The following is a 21,553-nucleotide window of genomic DNA, read 5'->3' on the forward strand; positions in this document are numbered from 1 at the left end:
CCTTCACCATCTGATCTGACAAATATCATCCTGAACATCTCAAGAAGCCTTTTTTTCACCCTGAGAGCAAAAGAACCAGTGACCTGAGGTGGACATGTTCAGCATACCATAGGACCTGACACTGCTATGGACATAATTAACTTTTTAATTGAATTTTCACAAATTTCTTCTTGAGGCAAAAACATTCCACAGGCATTGAATGCCTTGCAGTTGGATGATATCTTGGATGGGCTGGAACCAAAATGTTGATTTCCTGTGGTCATTCTATCTTATCTCACTTCTAGCAAGAATTCCTGTGCCAGCCTTCATGGACCAGTGAAATCGTAGCTTAGGTAATTTTGCATTGCTTATATGACACTCCTCTGCTCGAATTCTTGTGGTTGTAGTCAGCACACTGAGTTCCTAAGTCGAACTACCCTGTGTGTCTCATTGCCACTTCAAGTCATTCTGATTGCCACACTCATTGCAGAGGTACCCGGATTATGTCAAAGGCTGGTGAGACTCCTGTGACGCCCAGAAGACCTGCCCAAGGCTGCCTACACTTTCCATTTTAACAGCTTGTTTCCAGTTTATGACATTGATAAGCTCAAGGAGAAAATTTTCACCATTGAGTGTTTGCCTCTGTTTGTCTGTCAGCATTTGTTTAAAGTTTTAATGCAGGTGAGCCTGCTGTCTCTGAAACATGGTAAAAACGTTTTGTTCCATTGCCAAAACCTCAAATTGTTCAGAAGAGAATCGCTGAAAGCTGGAATCAAAATCTGAGTAAGGTGGTAGCCCTTGAGCCAGAGATGTGCCTTCGGAGCCACTGCGACAGGGCAGTCAAATGGCAGCTGGGTTCTACCTGCATCGTGTGTATTTCAGGCTGAGGCTGCAGCATCCAAGCAGGTCTTTATTTGCAGCCACTGGACCAGCTGCTGGGCTTCCTAGTAGCACTTGAGAACGGTGCCTTTTTGCTGGTGGCATTGGTAGAGGAGCATGAGTTAAACGTAGAAAGCTGGGAAGCAAAAATGAAGAGCAGGATAAGCTGCAGACGGACAGGAGATAAAGGTGCCAAGATCTAAGTTCTCATGCAGAACGGTCTGTAGTCACAAAAGACACATCCTCGTCAGGGCTTAGCAGCCGTTAAGCTGATCTCTGTTATTCCACCGATGCAGAGTGAAGAAAAGCACACTGAGGTATTACATACTAAAAGAGAATAACATAGTGCATGAATGAAAATTATGTAATAAGAAAGTGTCAACACAACTTTTGTAACAAGAAGTCACACCTCAGAATTCTATTGGAAAGCTCATGAAGTAGCCAGGAAATAGGAGGAAAAAGGAGACACTGTGAAGGTGGTCTGTTAGGATTTCCAAAAGACTCTCAACAAGGTCGCTCACCAAAGGCACTAAGTGATGAGGCACTAAGTTGCTGCAGGATGTCGGAAAGGTTCTCCTGAGGATAGACAACTGTTTAAAAGACAGTAAATGAAGAACATGAGATTGCAGTCTGTTTTCTCCATAGAGAAGGAGGTACCTGTGTTGGACCTCCGTTGTTCAATACGTCAACAAACTATCCAGAAATGCAAATGCAGAGTGGGTCAGCAAAGTCAAAGATAATATGAAGCAGAGTTGTGGAAGATGCTTGCAATGATGAGTAACTGTGTGGCACAGCAGCAGAACCAAATGCAATGCAGATATCTGAAAAGTCATACACGGGGGGGGGGGCAGAAATCCATATTTTGTATACATCGTTGCAGTTGCTGATTCAGTTACCATTCAGCGAAGGGATTGTGGAGCCATAGTGGTCCTACAAGAACATCGCTTCAGTGCTCAGTAAGAGCCAGAAAGCAAATAGACTATTAGAAATGTCTGGGAAAGAAACAGACAACAAAACATGTTTGCACCACTGTATAAATCCATAGCTGCTGTTTCTTGATTACTGTATATAATCTGGTCCCTCCCTTCCTGCAAAAGGATGTAAGAGAACTAGAAAGGACATGAGGAAGGATGGTTAGATCAGTAAAAAACTGCTTCCATAGGCTGTGATGTCTGAGATAGTACCATACAGAGCTGTAAAGTCACAGATAACTTGGAGAACACAAACAGGGACAGAGAAAATTCACGGCCTCCTCCAGCACAGGAACTAGGGACTTCAAATGGAACTGGCAGGTCATGAGTTCAAAGCAAGCAAAAGGAAGGACTTCTCCACGCAACACCTCATTAATCTGCACAACTATTTTCCAATGCTGATTTGCAGATGCTACAGTTCATGTGAGTTCAAAAAAGAGCTGGGCAAATTCACCCAAAGGAAATCCTTCTAGAGTTATTAAGCAGAAAGATGAATAGCCAGCTGCTTCCTGGATCAGGGAGACAAATTATCAGCAGCTTAGTACAAAGGGGTAGCATCACCGTATTTTTCTTTTACTCTTTCAAAGTATCCTCTGGCCACTGTCAGACACGATAAGTTAGGTCAACCTTTGGTCTGATCGTGGAGGACAGTTCTCGTGTTCTTATACATGCGTCTCACCCCTTGCTTGGTTTAGTCTTGCTGTCCCTTACTTCATTGATTCCACTGGTAGATACTGAGACCTGGAAGCTAACAGCAGCTAATCACCTCAAGCCCTGTCTAGGCTTAATGTTACTCCATGCGATGGAATTTTTTTGTTACCAAGTTTGCTTGTCTATTTCTGCAGAAGGTTTAAATATAACTTCCTAAACTGGAGGAATACAATAAAGTTGCAAAGACAAGCACCTTCAGACCAGCAGTCAGATTACTGTAGTGCATCCTCCACTTTGGATATACTACAAGATGTTATTTAATTAGCAGCTCTGTGTAGCGCTACACCCTTCCGTCTTGGATAACCAGCATGGATTGTGTCCTTTGGAGGAACCAGGAGGGCATAGTGAAGAAGACTCCCATCTGCTCTAGAGCAGCAGATGGCTTAATGAAGAGTTTGGTCTTGCAAGCAGGAGAAGATATGTTCTCCCAGTTAAGCTAACTGGATGCCTCTGGAAGGCTGGATTTCCTTCCTGACTCTTCCTTGTGGTTTCTATGTCATTTGTGGGATAGGCAATCAGGTTTATCTGCCCCTGGTTCCTTAGCAACCAGGCACTACAGCTGCCTGTAAGGTACAGGAGCAAACACACCATTTGCAGGACGAGTCCAGCCTTTTCATCAGGAGCAGTGGCCAAAGGTATCCTGGAGAGGTGTCTCTCACTGTTATCAGGGAAGCTAGCAAGGAGGAAGCAAGCTCTGAGCTTGTGGGGAATAAAATGGTATTTTGCAAAGCCTTTCATGTCACATTTATCATGTTTGGACTTTTTCAGACTGCCCTCGGTGGTTAAACCCACTGGAAGAGTTATTGCATGCAAAATGTGCACGTTGGACTCTGAGGAGGAAGGGAAGAAATATCTTCAGCTAAGCTAATTAGATCACCTAACCAGGGTGTTCACTCAGGATAGCTGCTCTCTAGGGAGAAGAAAAGCTAAAAGCTCTTCTCTCGAGAGAGAAATTCAGATTGGTCTGTATTGCACCTGGAGATGCCAATGGGTGGCTTATGTCAGTGTTACATTTTGGCTCAGGCAAGTACTTTTGAAGCAAATTTTCCTGCCACCCCCACTACCACACTTTGTTCACACACATGGTCTTAGGACACCTGAGCTGGAGCTGCTTGGGCTGACACTAAATGGCAAGCGGTGCTCCAGGAGAGCCCCTGGTACCCTGCACCCACAGCGGGCACAGCCCAGGGGAGCATCTGAGGGCTCCTCTGAAGGTAGGTGACTAAAAGCCCTGACCCCCTCTCTTTGGCATCGGCTGCTTCAATTCACTCTTCATCATGAATTGCTCCTACTATGCCATCGCACTGGCTAATGGAGATACAGCCTTTTTCCATGCTGCCTGTCTGGGAAAGGTGGGGAGACTGTGCTCTTACTGCAAGTTCCACAGATGCTAAAATTAGGTGGCAGAAAAATGCCCCTTATCTTCCAGGAACCAAGTACAGAAATGCTGATTGCTCTCAACTATACTCAAGGTCATTGGGAAGTGTGACCGAGCAAAGACAGTGCTGAAAAATGCCAAGTACTTTGAAAAATCGAACCCTATCCATCTCAGGGTGGGTGCCTGCAATGAGTTAATGCTTTTTTGGGCATTGGCTCAGCAGCTGCAAAGAGGAGATAATCACCTCACGTGCCTTGTGAAGATAAGCTCATTAAAACTTCTGTGGGATCCTGATATTACTGTGATAAGTACTGCAGAGAAACTCATTAGTAAATTTAACTCTCCATTCAATGAAGTGTTTAAAAGCTGAACACCTGGGATCATGCACACAATGATGAGGATTAAAAGAAATACTAAATAAGCTATTCAATAAATAAACTCTGTGCTGCACGAGGCAGAAATTCCCAAGACCAAGCTCAGTGAGTGCAGGCTGTACACAAGCACAAATTTCAGGTCGCATGGGAAACCTCATTTCTGATGTTGCCTGACTTTGGAGGAGGCTACTAACTCTGTAACCTTTAGTTTCTTTTTGGACACGTTTTTGTATGGAGCAAAAACTATTTTGTGAACTACCTGTGGGGCTCTCTAGGATGAAACATGCATTAAAATTGTAATTGTTATACTTACATGTTTTAATTGTGTGCTTTCAGCATGAAGACTACTAAAATAAGGACGTAGTAAAAGTGTATCTTTCTCCAACTTCTGTTTCTAGTGCTGGCATCTGAAGCAAAACAACAAAAAAGAGTAAAGATGGCATGAGAGTTTGAATCAAACAAGTGCTGTGAACAAGAGAGCACACTGCTTTCTGAACCTGCTATGCTCTTCGTAGCACTTGAGAATATTGGAATCTATCTGTAAAACCAGAATGACTGTGTAGAAGCAAAATTCCTTGCAAGAAACTTTCAAAACTTGTAATTCGCTTTGCATGCTAATTTCCCGTTCCCTGAGGAGTTCCCACACATGAGTTGAATTAATAAAATGTGTTTGTTTCACATTTTATCAACATATTTGTGTATCATTAATCTCCTTTTAAATGCTTGGCATTTTTTTTTTACTTTAGGTTCTGGATTTGGAGCATCCACAAAAGCCATGTGTTTAGGGATGCGATACTGGAAGCCGGAAAGGCTGGACTCTCTTATTGAAGTGAGCATTGAATGCGGACGAATGACTCATAACCATCCTACAGGTAACGTCCGCTGACATATTGGTGTGCCGAGGTCCCTAAGGCTGCTTTTCACTTCTGCAGGGACTAACACAGCTCCTGTGGATTCACCTGGTTAAACTGCTTCTGCTTTGCAGACTCCAAGGCCTTGGTTTGAATTTTGCTTGGATAATATATGCATGTATGTATTACTTATGTAAGTTTACATATTTGCATATTTAAAGCCAGGTTGGATGGGGCTTTGGGCAACCTGGTCTAGTGGAGGGTGTCCCTGCCCATGGCAGGGGGGTTGAAACTAGATGGTCTTTGAGGTCCCTTCCAACCCAAACCATTCTGTGATTCTGTGATTCTATGATTTGCTTGTGTATTATACAAGGCATAGGAATTTTCCCTCCTAAAATCCCAATAACTAACCACAACCCATCTTGTCCAAAGCCTATTCATGTCACTTGCCCTGATCAAATTTTAGGAGTCATGTGCATCTAGATGACTCACTGTTATCATGCTAGTTTATGGTTCAGGGGATAATAACATTTTTCTCTTGACAAGTTTTGTCATATCAAATCACTGTCGGTAAAGGTAGAAAGCCAAAAGAATCTAACTCCACATATTTTAGGACACAATCTGAAACATTCTTTAAACAAAACATAAATAAGGAGATTTAATGTTTTGAATATTCAGGTCTGTCATTCTGATAAGTTTATGCTATGTAAGTGTGTATTCATTCTGTCTGCTTTAAACAGCAATAATTAAAACCATAATGAATGGTGACATGTTCAACATGCTCTGTGCTTTGAAGCAGTCAGAAAAATTATCAGGATGGCATAAAATTAGAGGAAAAGTATTCAAAGGCAGGCAGAAAATATCATTTAGCCAATATATAAAGTCCATGGTGCATTAGCAGCAGTAAGGCTGCTTGCAGTTCTGCATCTCCCGCCTCAGAAACGACTTACTAGAGGCAGAAAACGGCAGCAAGGAGCATCTAAGCCATCAAACGCCTTCCATACCAGGAGAAATTATACCCAGGAGTTTTCAGCTGGGAAAAGAGACAAGTGGCACGGTGGGGAGGCAGGGAGGAGAGGGGTGGAAGGGCCACCATGGACCTCACTGCCGTCCTGAAAGGTGCCAGGGAAACGTCAGCTGTGATTCTTGTAACTCAGAGACACGGAAAACCCAATTGATATGTCAGTCAGGACTGAAACAAACAGACAAAGGAAATACTTCCCCGTGTCGTGCATAGTTAAGCTGCAGACCTCGCTGCTACAGGCAGCTGCAAAGTCCACAGATACGCCTGGGTTCAAAAGGGATCAGGCAAGCAGATGAGAAGGGCTGTCGCTGTTAAAAGCAATCAAGCTCTGTAATTAAAATTGCCCCTAAGCTAGTCCAGAAGCTCTGGGGAGCGGAGAAGCCAAACCAATTATGCTCAGTCTGTACTGGCATTAGTTACAGAGCCAGAAACCTCGGCTGGGGTTTGCTTTCTTCCCCGGTGAGGGGCAGGGGGGTATGTGAGGGCTGCTGGGAACAGGGCAACAGCAGCAGGGGAAGGGGGCTACGTGGGGAACGGGCAGAAAGAGACTGACAGCCCCCCAAAAACCTTCTGGGTGCATCCCAGCTTCTATCACTCTCTTCACCACCCCCTGCTAGCCCTTTGCTTCACCCTCTAAACTCTCTGCTGCCACCCTCATGCTGAATGTGACACTCAAGGATCTTTATGGCAGCTGGGTTAGATGCTGTCCATCCTTTGAGCTGGCTCCACCTGTTTTTTTATTCTTTCTGAAAGTCTCTGTTGGATGTTGGGTTAGATGTGCCTTTGGCCTGACCCAATATTGCAGGTCTTATGGCAGAGAGAATGAGTAATTGTCTCATCTGGTCTTGTAACCTCCTAAAATAATTTGGTTTTACCTTCAGCAAAAGTCCATGCTTACCTTTATGCACGAGTGAACACTTTTGGACACATGCACCAAGAGAAGCACACACATCAATACTTTGCTCACCTGGGGCTTATTTAAACGACTGAGTCATTTTCTTAACCTTCTTTTGCATGTTGCACTGGGTTGGTTTTGTTGCCTTTGACAGAATGCCAAGAGCACAAGCAAATATGAGAAACAAGCCCCTCTGTTTCTGACGTCATGGAAGTGTTGAGTGCCCATTAACGAAAGTTCATCTTAAGTATATTCATAGCCAAAGAGGAAGACCTAGCTGGGCAGGCAGACAGCATATCTTATTTGGATGATTGGTTCTTTCCTCTAAGGGAACATGGACTTATTTCCTTAGAGGAAAGAATCAATTGTCCCAGTAAGACATGGACTTGACTCCTTAGAGGAAAATGAGCCCGAAATAGTGTTAGATGTAACAACCACAGCCCTTGAGCCAGATGACTCTAAGCAAGGTGATATAGCTTGTAATTGAATCACTTTGCGCAAGTCATTTATTTCATGTGACTTCAATTAGAAGATTTTCAGTATCACATTAGTGGATGATGTTTATTTTTGACCCCTACCTCAATTACTGTCATGTTACACCACTGAGAACAGAAGCTCCCTTCCATGTAAAATAAGGTGTAAACCAATGGGCACCATGCATTAGCCAAGAATCTCAACATGCCATGAGCCAGCCTGCAAACAGGTGGAGATAGGTGATGTGCATTTGTTAATCTACCTGACAGCCATGAGGCATTCCGCTAATGATTTTACAAAGGACATAACAAGGATGGTAAGAGCACAGACTGCACATCAGTAATCATTGTTATCTATGAATTCCAGGCTTTCTAGGGTCCCTATGCACAGCTCTCTTTGTGGCGTATGCAATACAAGGGAAACCCCTTGCGCAGTGGGGAAGAGAGATGATGAAGGTTGTGCCGATGGCTGAAGAATACTGCAAGAAGACCATTCGCCACATGGCAGGTAAAATGTCTGAATCAAAAGAGTTGTTTTCTTAAGACTATGTTCAGTTAGAAAGACACTGAAGAAATGTCACTCCCCAGTCTCTCTGGTTTTGCTGCTTTCCCCCCTCTCCCATTTCCACAGGCTGTCCTCCTGCTTTCTCTGCTCAGACTATAAGCTCTTCAGAGGTGGTGCTGCCTTCTGCTACCATCCGTTAGGTACCTGGTATATCGGTGGCAAAAATACGAAGAGAAATAGCAATGAGAATGCCCTACTGCACAGCTTTATTTTTAGGAAGTCTTCAAAGATTGCTGGGCAGGGGGGAGGGAGGAAATTATATTTAGCAGGTTATTAGGCAAACTGACTGCTGAGATATGAATTATTTGCCTCCCTTCCATCAATTAGCACAGTCCAATATTTTCCATAAGAAAACCCACTGACATTCCTCATTTTGCCAGGAAAAGTTCACCTGCAGATGCCTCCTGACCGAGAGTTAGTTTTTAGCCACAAACTCAGATTTGACTTGTTGTTTTTCCGAACAAATATTTAAGATACAACCTGTTGCATCCCTGTTTTAAAACAACTGAGTGTAACACAACTACTGAACTTGATATTGCTACTTTATAAATGTTTGTGATCTTCAGGACAAAGGTATTTTAGTCCCCTTTTGCCAGGGACTGAGGCATTTGTGACGGTGAGACCTGCCGTGGACAGGCAAGTGTCATTACATTGAAACATTGAGGAAAGAGATTTTTTTGTTCATCTCAAAGGACGGCTGTTGAGAAAGATTGAAATCTTTACTCAAGAGCACTCAGCAATTAAGATCTATCTGGGAAGGAACGCTGCCGCTTTAAAATCTGAAAGGAGCACCAGGGAGCCTTTCTGAAAGACCCCGCATTTTCGTCTGCGCCTCATTGCACACCAGGATTTTTTTAGCCGAGACCTATGAGGAGCAGGTGCAGGATTAGTGTGAGTGAGCTCCTCTCTGAATGGCTTTGCAGCAGGTCCCTGTCACTCCACCCCAGCAGGACCCCTCGGCGTGGAGGTATGCGTGTTGGACTCCTGAAGCACGCTCTCCAGCTAGTGCCCGTATTGTTGAGCTTCGTCCTATTTTGGTAGCAGGAAAAGTCTCCTACGTTAAAGTTAAGCTCCTTGGCTGGTGAGATGCACGGCAAAGAAATCCTGCCAGAGTCCTCCAGTTTTAGAAAACTCTTTTTTAGCTGCGTTATTCCCTGTGGATAACAAACACAGTAGTCAGTCACTCAGGGCTCAACTCAGCACCCCTCTCCGATTTTCGGTTGCAATTCCTTGTCGAATAGTCCCATGGACCTCAATGTAACTGTTGTCTCCGGCTGGGCTCAAGGGATGGGGCAAAGCCTTGCTTAGGGCTGGCAGCATGAGACTTCTGACCATGCTACAGGTCATCCATGCAACCAAAATCTCCCGCAACTGCTGGAACCCTTTGTTTCTGAGCCTGTGCCTTGCAATAATCACACTGTCTTGCTTGTTGAGGTTCTGCATAGAGAACATGCATGTTCTGTGGTCATGGGGGAAACAGGAAAAAAAACCCCAAACACAAAGAAAGAAACCTGCATTTCTAAAAGCAGTCTTGTACCCAGCAGATGGAGTGGGTGTTGGTAGTTTACTTCAACCAGCAACATTTTCTTTGTGTGACTATTTCTTTTCCTCAGGATGCTTTCCTTGGTCTAAGAGCTATGAATGCCCTTTCACTCTGTTTTTCTAAACATTCCCCCCTTTTTTTTTAGGGTTCTAGTGAATGACTTCCTTGTAATCAGGCAAAACTGGGGCGTGGACTCAGGAAAAGGGCAGCTGGGCATTCCCAGGCGTAAAGGGCACATGGTTGAAGGCTCATCCCTGTCTGGGGCTGGGGAACTGGCAACCTTGTGAAAGTATCAGGTCCTACAAGGCAGCCTGGAATTTTTTACATGGAGTTGAACCACTTTAAAAATCTTAATTGCCAAGGAGGGTCACCTATATGGTGATTATTTCAGGCAAAGAAGCAAAATCAGATTACATCCTTCACAGAAACGGTTTGGCTGCGTGCACGCTCCTCAGCCACTCACAGCACACAACTGAGCGACCAAGCAGGACAGAGACAGGGAAAAAACAGCAATGCTTAATTTTATTTTAAACCATATGCCAATAGTCCCATACCGAATTGCTAGTTTTCCTTGGCATACTTAGAGGTCTTTACCATTTCATCGATTTCTAATTCCTTCCCCATCAGCTTTCCAGGCAGGGTTACATGCAGGCCTCAATTCTGCCTGTGTGCTTAACAGCTCCGTGTGACTTACGGGCCTTTCTAAGCCTTTATAAAAATCACAGAATCATAGAATCACAGAACGGTTTGGGTTGGAAGCGACCTTTAAAGATCATCCAGTTCCAACCCCCCTGCCATGGGCAGGGACACCCTCCACTAGACCAGGCTGCCCAAAGCCCCATCCAGCCTGGCCTTGAACGCTTCCAGGGAGGGGGCCTCCACAGCTTCTCTGGGCAACCTGTGCCAGTGCCTCACCACCCTCACAGTGAAGAATTTCTTCCTAACATCTAACCTAAATCTACCCTATTTTAGCTTAAACCCATTATCCCTTGTAAAAAAAAGAAAGGTTGAACCACAGCATTGGCTTGAAAATAAACTGAATTTAATAAGATTATTCCATGTGCAAAGTTCAACATGATTAGGGATGCTCTTCCTAAAGTGATAGAAAAAGGAGAAAGACCTGTGGTTATTAAAAAAGGCATATTTGTATTAGCACAGGTAGCATCTGTGTGTGCTACTTACCCCTTTTACATTTCATATGTATTATAAGCAAATGGAAATCTTGGTCTTTCCTATCTGCCTTTTCCTGAAAAAGCACACAGAAATACTGTGAGAACAGAACAGAAATACTGGAGAAATTATGTGAATAAAAACTGGTAAATGAGGTAGGAGGCAACCTGTAATTAGGACATGCAAGCATTTTTAGATATTCTTTAATCAGAGTGAAGGAATGGAACAATCTTCATAGGATTTATTTTTGTTTGTTTGTTTTTGTTGTTGTTGTTGTTGACTCTTATCTTTTCCTTGGAGTATTCCTCAGTAACTTGTCTAAAAATCTCATCTCGATGTATCTTAATGTAATTTTAATATACTGTAAAAATAGCACAAGATCCTGAAAATATTTTCTTCTTTCTTTCACATCTTTTCTTTCCAGTTAGATGTCCCGCTTCATATTAAAATGCATACTTAGTACATATGCCTGTTTAATGTATGTTACTATAAAATACCCAGTTTTTCAGGTCAGTCAATACTGTCATTTTCTTTAAAATTTATTTAAGTAGAACTGAAAATATTGCTGAGATGAAGTGCTACATCATTAATTTCTTTTGCATTCAGAATATCAGGAGCACTGGTTTTACTTTGAAGCCAAGTGGCAGTTTTATTTGGAGGAGAGAGAAATCAATGAGGAAAATCAGAATAAACCTGTCTTTCCGGACAACTATGACGCAGAGGAGAGAGAAAAGGTAACTGCAAATTCAGAAAGCGCTCGGAAAGGCTCTGAACCGAGAGGCATATTTTCAAAGAGACACACTAGTATTTTTCAACTGTTTCCAGTGCCAGAGCAGTCAGGAAGTCTTTAGTTTTTTCTAAAATTTCAAGAAAGAAAAAACAACTCCCGTTCTTGGCTTGGGCATGTGCTAGCGTAAAAAAGCAGTTGCCACCGGTCCTGGGGTTGCTGCAACGGGATGAAACAATGCAGAGAGGCAGACCTAATGGTCAGATGCGTTGATGCCCAGAGCAGGTACAAAACATAAGCCACAGCTATTTGAGGGTTGGAAAAGGCAAACGTCTCACCAGGGGCTCTCATTAAAGCCTAATGAACCTCTGGTCCGAGTCCCACAGAACCCTCCCTGGGTACTAGGAGCCGGACTTGGTTAAGGTCCTCTGAACAGAAGACAGCCATCCTAAGCAATTCTCTGCCAACGCAGGCTGTGCCCAGGCTAGTTTTAAGTGTCTCAAGAGATGGTGTTTCACCACGTCGCATGGGATACTATTTTATAGCGTACATGATCTTTCCTTTGCCTCATGACTGCTGGTTATATCTTCTTAACTCAAGAGAAGTAATGTGTCTTCTTCCCTGGTGTTTACAGCTTTCTGATATGTGCTGGCACCTCTCAAAGCTCTCCACTTAGCAGCTAAGCAATAAGTACGTGGTTCTTGTCACCTTTTCCCATAAATCAGTCCTTTTTTTCCAGACTATTAAAGCACAGTTCTATTCTGAGAAGTCACTTTGTATATTTTTAGGTGCTCATCTATGCAGTGAAAGGTGCCAGTGGAAGATAGATTGACTGTGGATAATAAGAAATTGCTCACTCTAAACATAAAGAATAGGTCTCCTTCCAGTTTTATTTTATTAATTCAGTGCCACGATCTTGTTACTAGTTTTTTGTTCCTTTCAGTTCTGCTGGACTCTTAGGAGAGCTTTAGGAGAGATCAAACTCAACAGTATTTCCCCATGATCATTTCAAGGAAGAACTGCACAAATTGCTAACGCAGAAACAAAATTTACCTTCATTGCGCGAGACCAACTAGTTTGGCCTATTGGGTTATTGATTTTGATGCATAAAAAAGGAAAATGTTGCTTGATCCTCAAACTCCACCATCAGCCAGAGATCACAGCCTGACAGAAGTTGAGAGACTTAATTTGCTTATAAGCCCAGTGTGCTTATAGCTATGGAAAGAATAAATGAGGAGAAGGTAACCATCCTGCCTGCCTTTTTCCCAGGAGTGCTTTTCTTTGCACTCCCTCCAGACTAACTGGCCACTTGTGTCTGGAGGTATAGCTGATTGCCTTCCTACAGGCAATTAATAAAGCACCAATATCTGGCACCACTCTTGCCAACAGGCGTACACACATTCCTGCTCGACCAGGCACACCTTTCTGCAGGCACATACCAGCTGCAGGAGACATGAAAGTGAAGCCCTCAAATGCGGCTGGGATTGATCTGAGTATGTTGCAAAGGCAATTTCCCTCTGTAAAAGAAATGACACCTCGAAATGCTAAGCAGCAAAGACCACATTCTTTATAAGCAGGAATACAACTTAAATTTGGAGATAACTAGAAATGTGGAGATAAAAGACGAATTACGCCTTCTTGAATGTATAAATGCAAGATGGGCCAATGTAGGATAATCATTTTTTAATGATACATGTTTGGAACATGTTAGATACACAGTGAATAGACAGAAACTGCACCGCACTTGGGATCCGCCTTGCTTCTGCAAACAAATCACTCGCCCTGCTCGCTTTCCCGTGCTGGACACGGTGTGCGACAAAAGGAGAGAGGAACCAAACCAAAGTCATTCAGGCCAATTTGACTCTGAGGATCTCATCCCCTTAAGATGGAGCTGCTTAAACCAGCGCTGAGAAAAGACCCAGAAAGGGTAACAAGATGGATGAAAAGGGAGTGCTAGCCAGCAGCGGGTCAGCTCCTGGAGGGTGAGGAAGCCAGAGGCAGCTGTAATTACTGACCACAGGGGTTTATAGCGAGGAGGGGATGTGTGAATTACCTCGAGGGCTTGGCAGCAGTTCAGTGTCTTCAGCGTCTGGTGCGTGTTGACACCCCAGCCATGCACTCAGTGCTGCGGCTCCTCGCCCGCCCGCCCTAGGGAAGCCGGGCTGGTGCCACGTGGCAGGGCTGCAGGAAGGTGCAGGAGTTGAAAGCAGGTTGCACTTTTGAAAAGTTAGAGAAATGCCTCTTTGGTGCAGTTAAGTCCCCCCAGGCTTGGTCCCGAGGACAGCAATCCCTAGCGTAAAGTTGTTTCAGGAAGGTAAGATGACATCAGACATGCGCAGAGCACCAGAGATCTTAAGGGCTAAATGGAGCGACACTTGAGACGCCTGCCTGCACACCCAGAATAGCACCTCCACGCTTAGTCCTCTTGCCTTCGGTAGTATTACACGTGTGTCAGTACCACTCCACCAGCAACCAAACGGCAGCAATAAGGCTGGAAAGTTTGCATGTGTCCGAGGACAGCATAAAGACATAAATATGTTCTCTAGATTGGAAAAAAAAAAAAAGGAAAGCAGCAGACTGAAGCTGTAGTCCAACTCTGCCTTGTTTGATGTATATGCAGATAAACCATAACCAAGTGTTCAATGGCTGAGGTGAAAGTGAATAGACAGAAATGCAAACCCTTCATACGTGTTGCAGAAGCCGAGAGCCAGACAAGCAGTAACAATTCAACTTACCATAATGTAACTTAAACTTCAGGAAATAAAACTGCCCATTTCCTTTAAAGGAAGGGGGTTTTTTTTACTATAAATCTAACAGTGTTGTGTTCATTGGGGGATTTGGGGCAAGAAATGTGAGTTGTGAAGGTACCTCCTCTACAGAAAATGCGGTTTTCTTTTGCAAACCTAGCTGTGGGGTTTGGGGTTTTTTTCTTCTTTCTTCTCCTGGGGAAGAAATGTTTCTTACATTTGCAAATTATTTTCCCTCTTGTTCAATAAATGCTTGTGGAAGAGGGGAGAAACGGTTTGGCAAGAAAAAGTCAGAGAAGGGGGCTTGAATTAACATAGTCTGAAACTGAGCCCCTAAAGAAATTACTGAATCAGAACTTTTTCCCCCACCATGTAAAACTTGACTAATTGAAACATTTACAAATGTGTGACAAGAGGAGTTGAGAATATTTCCAAGAGGCAGGAAGAGGACTGATAAAGAAAGTCCTCAGCAACCCTAATTTCTTAAATAATGAGGAATTTCTGGGATGTGAACTGGAAATCTATCTTGATCTACTTTTTGGCATTACTGGCTGGGGTGCAGGCTAATACCTGCACCTCGGGCATCACCCAGGCTGTGGCAGCTGCTGCTGTGCTGGCTCATCCCGTGCTGCAGGCAGCGGTGCGGGCAACGCAGCTGTCTACTTCCCTTTCCCTGCAAGAGAAGCTATTACCTCCTAGCAGGGGAGAAGCCACCCCGGCGCAGCCACGGGCCCCGTGTCCCCATTTCCAGTGCCCTACCCTGACGCCGCCATCTCTCCCGCAGACATACAGGAGGTGGAGCTCGGAAGGCAGGGGTGGGAGACGAGGCCATGACGCCCCCATGATCGCCTACGACGCCCTGATGGGCTGCGGCGGGGACTGGACGGAGCTCTGCAACCGCTCCATGTTCCACGGAGGTGAGGGCCCCCCCGCGGTTCCCACTCCCGCTCCCACGCCGAGGAGAGGACAGAGCCCTCCTGGCTGGCGGCTGCCACTGCTGGCCAATCTGCCATGCCGCCCGTTATTTCTGCGCCCCTGGTTTTACACACTAAACCCCCTTCTTGCAGCGGTGGCTGCCACGCAAGCTGTTTATGGTGCTTTTCAAATGTTGCACCATCTAAGTCTCACAGTTTTGAGAAATGCATGAGAAATAAATCCAATATGACTTAGTAAAGGGCTGGTATCTTCCCCCACCAAAATGCTAGCGCCTTTGGCAATGCAACCTTTTAACTGCACATGGTGAAATCAAGAGAGCTCACGGCCCCTCGCTGCAGAGCCCGGCAGGCACAAACCCACGGGCATTACACAGAGAATCAGTGCTAGTCGCCATGGCTAGATGTTTTAAAGCAGCGTGCAGTGCCATGCTGTGCTGTGAGGAAGGAAGGTATGCTCTCCAGTCCAGGACAGTTGCTGTGTAGCAGGGACCCCTGCAATTACCCTTCCCTCCATTTTTCCTAGCAATGGCTAGCTGCTTGCAAGAGCCGTTGTGTTGGAGTGTATCTTCCCCAAACCAAATAAGCTCCTAGCCCAGGAGCGCACGCCTCTGTGGCATCACCGCGTGCATGCCTTGGCGTCGCTCCCTTCCCCAGACACCCCGGGGCTAGGACACGGAGCAGTGCAATCCTTGAGGACTGACCCAACATGGCCTCACCATGCTCCATCAGCAGCGTAATATTCCTCCCCCTGTGCAGCGTGGGTTTTGGTTGCATATGCAAAGGTGACTCTAAGACACCGTTGCAATTGTGCTTAAACCTGCAGGAGAAAGTGCGGCTACTGGGTCTATCGCCGGCTGCCTCTACGGCTTGGTTTATGGCCTGAGCAAGGTCCCCAAAGGCTTGTACCAGGACCTGGAACAAAGGGAGAGGCTCGAGTACTTGGGCGAGAATCTTTACCGACTATCCATGGAGGAAAAGTAAAGCGATTTCTGCCATTTTCTCTTTCTATAAAGACTATATCGAGCCCTGTAGATAACTGACTGATGTTCATAGCCAAGGAATTATCCGAGAGTTAGTCTGAAAGGCTGTATGTAGATCGTGTGCAAGCGAAGATAAGTGAATTATTCAAGACTGATTAGATATTTATGGTCTTTGTGTTTTTTTTACAGATGTAGGGATTTCTGAGTATAAAGAGTGCTGCTTAAACCAGTGAGATAATCTCAAATGGAAAAAAATAAATAAAATGTCTTTTGACTGATTTCAGTCTAACTTGCTATAATACCACTTCCTAAACAGCTGTGACCAGTAATTACACATACAAAATTAATTTTCAGAACTAATGCTTTCTTGCAAAACTAATGGTAGTACCCACTTATGGGGATATTGTCTGTATATTTGACAATCCTTTCACCACTGTGTTCCTCCTTGTTCTCAAATCTCATGTGTCTGTGACACTTGTAAACCTAATGTCTCACGGATTAGCTTTTAATGAACCACTGATCCCCACATCAGCACTGTGGTGCAAGGTATTGTTACATTAGAAGCTTCCAGAAAAGGAAAAGCCAACACTAAAAATACCACCGAGGAACAGCAAAGCGTCAGTGTGTCTAAAATTTCTGAATAAGGCTTTTATTCTTCTTCAGTCTTCAGAACAAAAGTTTTTTTAAAATATAACTGGCTGAAATATTTGTAAATAAATTAATCTTGCACTATTTTCTAAGCATCATTCTTTATTTTTAGATTGAGCAGATTATATGTTGCTGTATCAGTATCAGAATTTTTGGCTGAGGTCTTCAAGCAGTTGTAATAGGTCAACAGTCAGGCTGTGATATGTTTCACAAGTCTGAGTGCCACAAAAACCCCAGAAAGAAAACAGTTACAACTGCTTTACCTTTTTCCTCTTTCCTTTTTCCCTTTTCCTTTTTTCCTTTTCCCTTTTTGCCTTTTTCCCTTTTCCCCTTCCCCCTTTCCCCCTTTTTCCCTCTCCTCTCCTCTCCTTTTTTCTTTTTCTTTTCTCTTCTTTTCTTTTTTCTTTTTCTTTTTCTTTTTCTTTTTCTTTTTCTTTTTCTTTTTCTTTTTCTTTTTCTTTTTCTTTTTCTTTTTCTTTTTCTTTTTCTTTTTCTTCCTTTTTCCTTTTTTCCCCTTTCCTTTTCCCTTTTCTTTTTCCTTTTCCTGTTATCCTGTTTTTCCTTTTATTTTTTTTTAATTTTAAAATTATTTTTATTTTCCAAGAAAAACCAACAAACTGTGATTCATTTAGAAGTTGCATACAGCAGACAAAGTAAACAGCAGACCTTGGTGAAGGACATTCTGATGCACTTGCAGCAGCATGGGCACAAATCTGGAATCCTCAATGAAATGACACAGAAGTAGTGAGTGCAGAATTTGTCCCCGGTGTTTAACCTTATGTTTTACCTCAGAAGTTCAGAAACTGATGTAGCACTTTTTAATCTCCACCGTGAGTGATTGCCTACATGGTGTTGGTTTCTCCTATCTTTCTCCAGCTGCTGAACTGCGTTTTAAACAGATAGCTAAAAATACATAAGTACTTTCCTACCCCTTTTTCCATGTAAGCAATTGCTGGAATCGTCACTGGGATGTTATGCGGCAGAAAGAGGAGCAGGTGATCCCTGTCGTTATGAATAGCAGCCTGCATGACAATATCCGTATGAAAAGGTTTTCCGTACTCTGAGCTACTTCACACACTGTTGTTTTAGCATGTTTTGGCAGCTTCGCAAGGTGCTTTGTTGTTTGCTTTGGAGATACCTTAAACCAAAAGGAGTGTTTGTGTCAGTAGCTTTTGATTTAAGAGAATATCAAGACTTTCTAAAAACATTCCTTCTAGTTTAGGATTCCTCTAGCATGCCTGTAATAAATTCAGCAATAGAGAAGAGAGAAGAACATAACCTGCATAAGGTAGGATTTTCTCTAGTACTTTGGGTTTTCTTCTTCCTTTAGAAAAAATAATCACAAAAAAAATGAAGAACATTCATAACTGTTCCCACTTTACCTTCCATCCAGGCTGGGGAGGACCAAGTTTTGTTTCAGAGATAAATAAGAGAATCTCATTTAAAAGGTGCTTCCCAAAGACTGAACCTATAAAGCAAAGCACCATTTCTGCATCTGTTGAGGCGAGTGGCACGTTGGCCATCATTTCACTGAAAACACTAAAAAGGCCTGTGCCGTAGAAGTAGCAGGCAGAACTGCTCCAGGTTGCCTTCCTTATCTGCGGGCAGCTCGTTGAAGCAAACACCATGCAGGGCTGGGCAGCGATGGGGATGCTCGGGGACGAGGGGGCCTACAGGCTGCAGCACCTCACACGCTCCAGCTCATGGCCATTTCCCCAGAGCCAAGTGACAGTGAGTCAGAGCAATCCATCAATCTCTGACAGCTTCTGCAAATCACACAGTGTTTTCCAATTTTTTTCCTGTCTTTTGATGAAGTCTGCATAGTGCTGCCTCCTCCTGCCCATGCCCTGTCCTGAGTGCTACCCCCGCAGCAGCTAGACCTTCGGGTTGCCGGGCTGTGCAAAATGGTGGTCAGATATTTAACATGTAATTCAGGGGTCAAGAGACAGGGTCTTCTCTTCTCCACACCAGAGACAGTAAACCAGAAACTCCTTCAGCCATATGCTTTTAGCAAACACCACGAGATGCCACCACCCCCAGCTACCCAGCAGCCTCCAGAGCCCTAACAGAGTGGAAAGGCAGGAGTGGTTGGTGCAGGAAGGTACGGGCAGGGCTGGGGGAGAGCACCGGCTCCTCTTTCTCTGCCGCGGCACGTCGACTCTGCTCCGCTCCACGACACGGCAGTGTCCGCTGCAGAGGTTTCCCTGGGATGGGACGGCCAGCGGGATAGGGTTGCACCACCATCTGTTAGCATATCAGGCTGTTGCCACTCTGATGCTGCCATGATAAGTAGCACCGAAGAACCTATAAATAAATAACTAAGCTGCCTGTCTTATGCATCTTAATTATTCGTGGGCCAAGAAGACAGGAAGCTTTTGAAGGTGGCCTTGTCTCCTCTGGAGGTCCAAGCGGTCTGTCCTCCAGACACTGAAAACCATGCAGCAGTGCTTCCAGAAACCAGCAGCATGATGAGGTAGCACCACACACATTAAAACAAGCAAAACCCAGCGTCTCCAGGGAAGGAGAGGGGCAAGGAGGCTGAGGTCTGTATTAGGCCATTTCACAGCATCAGGGAGGAGCTCAGATATCTGCCTTGTCATCCGGGGTAACTCACTCTGCTGGGAGGTGACTCCTGCTGGCTTGGGTTCCCCCTGAGCACTGGAGGTACCTGCCCTGTTCCTCCTGGCCATAGGTGGGATGACAGTTGACAATCTGTAATTGAAATAGAGGTGACTATATTTCATTGATAGGTCACATATAGTTTAAGAACAGTAGGATGCAACTTGGGAAAAAGTGGTGAAGAAAAACAAGGGATGATGTCTTGGCCTGTTGAAAACGGTGGTCGTGCTCCCAAACCTGAGAAAGCCTCCGACTTTGCCCTCCTTCCCCAATGGGGAAGCATGCTGTTTTCCAAAGACTGGGACAACGCAGCCTCATCACTACCCCCATTTTCTGTGGTGGTCTCAGAATTTAGTGTCATTGTACTACAGCCCTTGCACAGAATGCATTTCAGATTTACACGGTCATAAGGCTGGTTTGCAGGTGAGGTCATCTTGGAAGAACTGCAGATGCCCTGAATAGGTGCCACAGATGTTTGCTCTGCTGCTGCTGCTTCCAGCAGATCAACAACACTCAACCCATGCAACATGTCCTGGGACTTAAGACAATGCAATATTCCCATAAATGCTACCTTTCAGACAGCATCCTATAAGAATGCTCTAACATTTTACCAACAGCATAAAAGGAAAACAGAACAGAGCTCACCAGTAATACATTTCAATGAAGCTGTTTGAATTTTGTAGCTCATAAGTGATTAATTACTGTGAATATTCCTTTCAGAGAGGGTCTGATCTTCCCTTCACAATCAATAGTAGTTTGGTTATGCTGACCTCACTGAAAGCAGGACTAGTCCATATTTTACTGTGGCCATTTATTGTATCCAAACTAGTCCAGAAGGGAGAGATAAGCAGGGCGTCTGGTTCCACTGCTGTTCTGAAAGATCTGAGATGACCCTAAATCACTCTGGTTGATGGCCCCACGTGTGTTTCTGAATACACCAGGCACTTCTCTGGGAAGAGAGTAGCTGTCTTCTGCCATGGGAAGCTTTCAATATATCAGCAGACTGGCTATAGGAGGGAGAGTGAACCAGGATATTTCTAGCCTCAGTTACACCCTGAATTCTGTAAAATTCCCATAGTTGTGACAAACGGGGATCTTTTAGTGTAACGCGAGAGCCTTGCTTCCTTGGCTGTGGTGAAATCAGTAAGAGAAAGGGTAGATGTTACCACATTGTGCCCGTGGGAGCATGCACCTGTGCTATGCTGAAATGTGGTTTTCCCCAATCAAAACCTACAAAGTATTGTTTGTCACATTAGACATGGGCCAGTTGTCACGCTTTTTTCTTTTATTGGACTTTAAAAATATCTACAAAGTCATTATAAATAGAGCTTCTTCCATTCAAGATGGCAACTTCATCCCACTGCTGAGGGATGTAATTTTCAATATGTGCACTTGAAATGCAGCCAAGTGGAATCCAAATGTCACTACCCGACTGGACGAGGACCAGCCCCCCCACTTTGCAAACAGTCCCTGTAATTTCACAGTGGGGGTCTGGGTTCAATTTCTTTCAGAGTCCATGGGGTACCAGCTGCTGGGGCACAGCTGGGCCTTCCCTAGCCTTTCAAGGCTAGGAGTCCCTGAAGGATGAGCCTCTTTGCAGCCTTTCTTAAGTTTCCAAATGTGGGCTTAATTTAAAGAATTTTTTATTCCACTTCTGCTCATAAAAAGTAATCCCCTCCCAGCATGCAGGCTGCATTCTGTGCATGAAGCTATTTCACTCCACAGTGAAGTAACCTTCCAGCTTTTCAGGGTGTCAGAAAGCCGACACCTCTTGGGTTTTTTCCCTCCTAGCCCCATCTATTGTTATTGACTTCACGCTCCAGCTTTTGTGCTGAGTTCAGTATTTTATTTAGTAACTGATCCACACCAATTAAAGCATTGCCTAAATCCCCAGCTGTCCAAGGGCCTGATTCTTCAAACTCAAGTGTAGGTCCAACATGCCAGCCTTCTTGCTCCAGATTAAAGGGGGTTGTAGTCATGGGACATTGCCAGGGTTGTTGTGATGGTGCTATGCTTCACAAAGCAGATTTGAGAGCATAGTCCTGATGTGGGATTTGAATGCTAGCAAAAAGCAAATCATGAAA

General features: G+C 44.4%; 1 protein-coding gene across 4 annotated transcripts in view; it reads left to right on the plus strand.

Annotated features, from left to right (window-relative positions):
* ADPRHL1 (ADP-ribosylhydrolase like 1) overlaps positions 1 to 21,553 on the plus strand; it is a 39,217-nt gene that overhangs the window by 5,710 nt on the left and 11,954 nt on the right. For 2 of the 4 annotated variants that reach the window (XM_054801686.1, XM_054801700.1), the window contains exons 3-7: positions 5,039 to 5,164; positions 7,903 to 8,043; positions 11,420 to 11,547; positions 15,072 to 15,204; positions 16,046 to 16,199. In XM_054801686.1, the coding sequence (XP_054657661.1) occupies positions 5,039 to 5,164; positions 7,903 to 8,043; positions 11,420 to 11,547; positions 15,072 to 15,204; positions 16,046 to 16,199 (682 nt within the window). Of the gene's footprint in view, positions 1 to 3,758; positions 4,398 to 5,038; positions 5,165 to 7,902; positions 8,044 to 11,419; positions 11,548 to 15,071; positions 15,205 to 16,045; positions 16,481 to 21,553 lie in introns of those variants that run through there. The other 2 variants (XM_054801693.1, XM_054801708.1) reach the window with 2 other exon arrangements.

Source organism: Grus americana, chromosome 1 (assembly GCF_028858705.1).
Source record: "Grus americana isolate bGruAme1 chromosome 1, bGruAme1.mat, whole genome shotgun sequence".
Taxonomy (NCBI): domain Eukaryota; kingdom Metazoa; phylum Chordata; class Aves; order Gruiformes; family Gruidae; genus Grus; species Grus americana.